General features: G+C 53.9%; 1 protein-coding gene across 1 annotated transcript in view; it reads right to left on the bottom strand.

The window, feature by feature from the left end:
• Positions 1-706: 706 nt before the first annotated feature.
• UCK2 (uridine-cytidine kinase 2) overlaps positions 707-4588 on the bottom strand; it is a 9996-nt gene continuing 6114 nt past the window's right edge. The window contains 3 exon segments of the mRNA XM_009892920.1: positions 707-1131; positions 1699-1747; positions 3810-3907. Of these exon segments, the coding sequence (XP_009891222.1) occupies positions 992-1131; positions 1699-1747; positions 3810-3907 (287 nt within the window). The 3' untranslated portion in view covers positions 707-991.

Genomic DNA, 4588 nt, shown 5'->3' with positions numbered 1-4588 from the left:
CCCTATCTTACAGACCCAAAATCCCCTATCCAAGAGCAAATCCCTTCCAAGTGAGGAATGACAGACACGCCTCTGACCTTCTGTAAGCCAACCTCCAGGCTTAGGGTTGAGTCTAGGGCTCACCTAGGAGTCCCACCACACACACGGCCACCGAGCCTCCAGAGGGCACACACTGGCCTCACCCAAGCCAGGTAGTGAGACTGCTAAAGACACAAGCTGCCGTGTTTCTATGATCACATACCCAGCATCACCTACCAGGTCCTTGCTGGAAGGCATAAAAGTAGACCCACATCTGCGGTGGGAAGGGGTGTCAGATATAGAAAGGGATGCTCTTGAGGGACTGAGACCTGGAGATGCAAAGACAGTCAGGGGAGGTATTACACACATCATTCTCCCAACTCCCAGTGGTGTTGTGCAGTGCCTGCCAGCCAAAACCAGGCTGCTTGGACCTGAAGAGCAATGGCAGGAGGCAGCGACCCCGGCCCAGTCGCAAAATCCATGCCACCATCAAGCTGCCACCTCCACCACAGCTCATGCCTTCCCTGGGCTGCAGACCACTGCGATACTAAAGCAGCTGCCGAATGCTCTTCCTTTCTTATCGCCTTTGAGGTGAGGATCCTGACACCAGCATCTCCCAGGACCCCCTTCCCAGCCCCCTCCCAGCAACACCGAGCCTGGCAAATACCTTATGGCAAGTAATTTTACGTTATTCTGCATTTACACAAAAATAGAGCAATTCTATATTTATAGAGATTTATAGCCGGTTCCGTGCTGGAGAAGTTATTGAGCAAGGCCAGGAGCTGTGGGCGGTCCAGGCTCCCGAGCAGCCGGCTGCTTCTCATTCGGCATTTCCAACATACAAAATTAAAGGCATTCGTCTCCGTCTGGTTTCTTAAATAGATAAGGGGGGAATGAACGGACAGTATGTACAGAGGGGCAGTGGCACGGCCCGAGCGCCCTCCGCCCCCAGCCTCACGCCTGCCGCCCGGGGTCAGTGAGGCCGGCTGCTGGACTCTGAGGGCTGCCGCTGGCGGGGGGGAGGGTAGCCATTCAGGTAGCCGTTGCTCTGGCGTTTGCTGAGTCCTCCATTAAGAATGTCCTGGATGTGCTGCACTATCAGGTTTATGGCCACTGTGAGCAAAAGGGAGGGAAAGACACAGGGGAGAGATTGCATTAGGATCACTGCAAATAAACTAGAGCCAAGCCAGAGACGATGAGCCTCCTGTCTCCCCTGCTCCTATCCCCTCCCATCATATAGTGGGGAGCTGCAAGCCTGTGGGAAGGAGCTGCCCTGCTGGGACTTCATCCCTCTGCCCCGGCTGAGCTCAGCACTCAAACCAGTATGGTCAAGCAGGTTCCAGCCAGGTGGAGACCTGGCTGTCCCAGCTGCACATCTGGCCTTGAAGAAGCACATTTCCCTTTGTGTGGGATGAACCAGGAGTTTACCTGGAGGCACTGCACATAGATGGGCTCCCAGGTTTGATCAGAGGAGCACAAACTCCCAGTCACTAATGCTCCAGGCAGGAGCAAAGGGAAGAGGCTCATCTCAGCGTGAGTGTGGTAACAGCACTCTCTGGGGCAGCAGTGGTCCGAGTCACCTCTGTGGCAGGTCCTGCTAACTCCTACCTAACTGCACCACAACAGCAACAGCCCAAAGCCACCTGAGAGGACATAACGGCAGGGTCTGGGTCCACTCACCTTCATTATCTGCTCCTCTGGGAATGATCACGTCAGCATACTTCTTGGTCTGGGAGGAGAGAGAGTGCACTGCGTTACAGGGAAAGTGGAGAGCCACCAGGCTAGGACATTGTCCCTGCTTCCTGGGGCAGGTCCTTCCCCTCCCCTTGCCAAACCCAAATCCTGTGGGAGGTATGTAATCGCCGCTAATACATTTTGGGTGCTCTTATTTGTCTTCTGCTCTGTGTTTTAAGGGCCATGCTTTGCACCTTGACTCCATTTTCATGAGCTCATACAGATTCCACTTAGAGGCAGTAAAAGGCACCCTAACAAAACCTGAAATTGAAGTACCTCATGATTGCAATACTCCAGTAGCTGATGCTTTTGGGAAGAACCTCTCCCCTGAATCCAGCCAGACTTGGTACAAGAGCAAGAGTTGGCATGCCTGGGCTGTGTGGACATGCAGGACACAGCCACATATGATCTGCTTGGGATGTGGGGAGAATTTTCTACCAGCATGGCTTGCAAAAAAGGTCTGATTCAGGACACCAGTCCTGACCTATTTTCACCCACAGGTGCCAGTCTCAGTTTCTTCACCGATTTGTGTCAGCTTTTACAGCTGATCAGCTTCCTGACAGCTAAGCTCTACCATCAGTAAAGAAGCCGGCCTGCTGGGCAAAGGGTGTCATCTAACACCTACAAGCCCTTTCAGCCATATCAGAAATCTCCAGGACGTGCTGGGCCATTTCAGTGCTGGACCACATGGCCCAGAGCTGGTTTAGGAGTGGTGTAACAGCAACAGTGGGTGCTGAGCCTGTTTGATATCCACATGCAGTTGCTCTGCAGCTGAGCCCACCACCAGGTTGGAAGTGGGAGCAGACCACTGCAAAGTTAGTGGGTAGGGACAAAGCAGTTGTTTTCTACCCACCTTGTTTCACATTTCTTCCTCCCACAGACTCTTCAACAGAAGAGAGTGATGCAGCATCTACTGTATTGCAAAGCTGCCAGTTTACCTTGCTGGGGACTTGCAAGGAGGGGAGCCACCAAGGTGGACCCGACTCTCAGGAAAAGCCTTTCTGGGATTACACTGGAATTGGACCTTGGTACTCAGAGCCACAATGGAGTGAGACAGAGAAAAGGGTGCTGCCCAGAAGCCAGAAAAAGGTCTTGTAGCACAGAAAGAATCAGCCCCTCTTACAGGAAAGGGCAGAGCTGGCCATATGGGCAGGCACAAAGATGTTCCTAAGGCTGGAGGCACCCGTTCAATTCCTGCCCATGGTGCTGGCCAGCAGTTCCGAGGTCATAGAACTCTACTGGCTGAGTTCCTCCAGATTAAGAAGTTCCTCATATAACTAACACATCTGCATGAAAAGCCTATAGAACCAGGGCACAGGCTCCTCTCCTCAAGAGCCAGGAGAGGCGTGCAATGGCTAGTCCTACAAACATGCTATTTCACCTGCAAGTCCTGCAGGACAGCAGTGGTTTCCCGCACGCAAAGTCCCTAGGGAGCCATGCCTTGCTTATCAGCTCCCAAAGTAGTTTCCTTTCTCCAGGCAGACCTTGCAACCCTGACCTCAAGCATGGTCTGTCTGCTCTACACCTTGGCCTCTCACCTACCAGGAAATGTGACCTGCAAGGCCACATCCCACAGCACAGAGCGAAGGAAGAAGCTCCCCTGCTCTCCCAAGCATCCAGCCAGCAAGAAGTGAAAAGAGCAAGCAGGACAGCCCAAAACAGGAGGCAGACACAGCAAACACTGCCTGGGGGCAGGGATCTCCCCTTCCCCAGGGAGATTCAGCCAAGGGTCTTCCCCTCCCAGGCTGGCATCTGCTGAGCTGCCTGGTGTTGGTTTGTCAGACCCTGTGCCGGGAGGGGTTTCTCTTGCCATGTCAACCTTCCCATAGGGCAGGGTGATCTCACCAGGAAGGAAGGCAGTGGCTGTAAAAATAGTCCTCATCTCACCCTGCCCCAGCCAGCACTGGCACCCCCATTTTTGCCAGCACCTGAAGGGAGGGAGCAAGGCGAGGAAGGCTGACCTGAGCTCTGGGGGACGAAATGCTCCTGTCTGAGGAGCTGTGCATGGTATGAGGCATTTTTGGCAGACTCGCGTGGGTGTCACTCCCCTTACTTACTGGCAAACAGAACTCCTCGAAGGCAGGCTTAACGAAGGTGATGTACTGAGATAAGATCTGCTCGAGGTCCCTGCCTCGCTCACTGATGTCTCGTAGCACTGTGGGGAAGATTTAAGCACAGTCAGGAGTCAAGACATGAATTGCTGCATACCCCTTCCCTTCAGTACAGCCTTTGACTGTATTCTGCCTGAGGTCTCTGTTCCTGGATGCTGCTGCCCACATGTCCAAGCACACCCCAGCCCAGCTTCACGCTTTTAACCCGCTTCCAAGCTTTCCTGGGAGCCAAGGACTGGCTGACCTGACTAAGGGCTTTTCTTGGCCTCCCTCCCTTCTCAGCTCTGCAAGCACATTCCAGCTGAAACCAGTGCCACCCTAGTCCTGACTGTTGCCAGCCTCAGCCCATGCATCCCTCCTGTCACCCTGCCCTGCCCCTGGACTAAGGATGGGGCATTCTCCCAGTCATCCAAGTGCACAGGTGCCCAAAGAATGAAAAAGCAGTGGGGTTCACCCATACACACATTAAGGCGCAGTTTAACTCAGGTCTGCAGGGTTTGGGAGACTAAAACTTGCCTACCTACCCAGCTCTGCCAGGCTCCTTATGCTGTCCCCAGCTGAGCGGGATGGGAAGGTGAAGCAGGCTCCCACAACCAGAAGCTGAGGGGGTGCTTGGAGAAGATCAGCTCAGGAGGAAGCCAGGAGAGCAAGCTGGCCTCCTGCTTGTTCTGCCATTCGGACCTTCCACCCTGTTTGCATGAGGTATTTGGGTCATTGCCATCTCT

Source organism: Charadrius vociferus, unplaced genomic scaffold (genome assembly GCF_000708025.1).
Source record: "Charadrius vociferus isolate BGI_N301 unplaced genomic scaffold, ASM70802v2 scaffold39, whole genome shotgun sequence".
NCBI lineage: Eukaryota > Metazoa > Chordata > Aves > Charadriiformes > Charadriidae > Charadrius > Charadrius vociferus.
The sequence above is the reverse complement of the archived record's forward strand: the minus strand, read 5'-3'. Positions and strand labels throughout refer to the sequence as shown.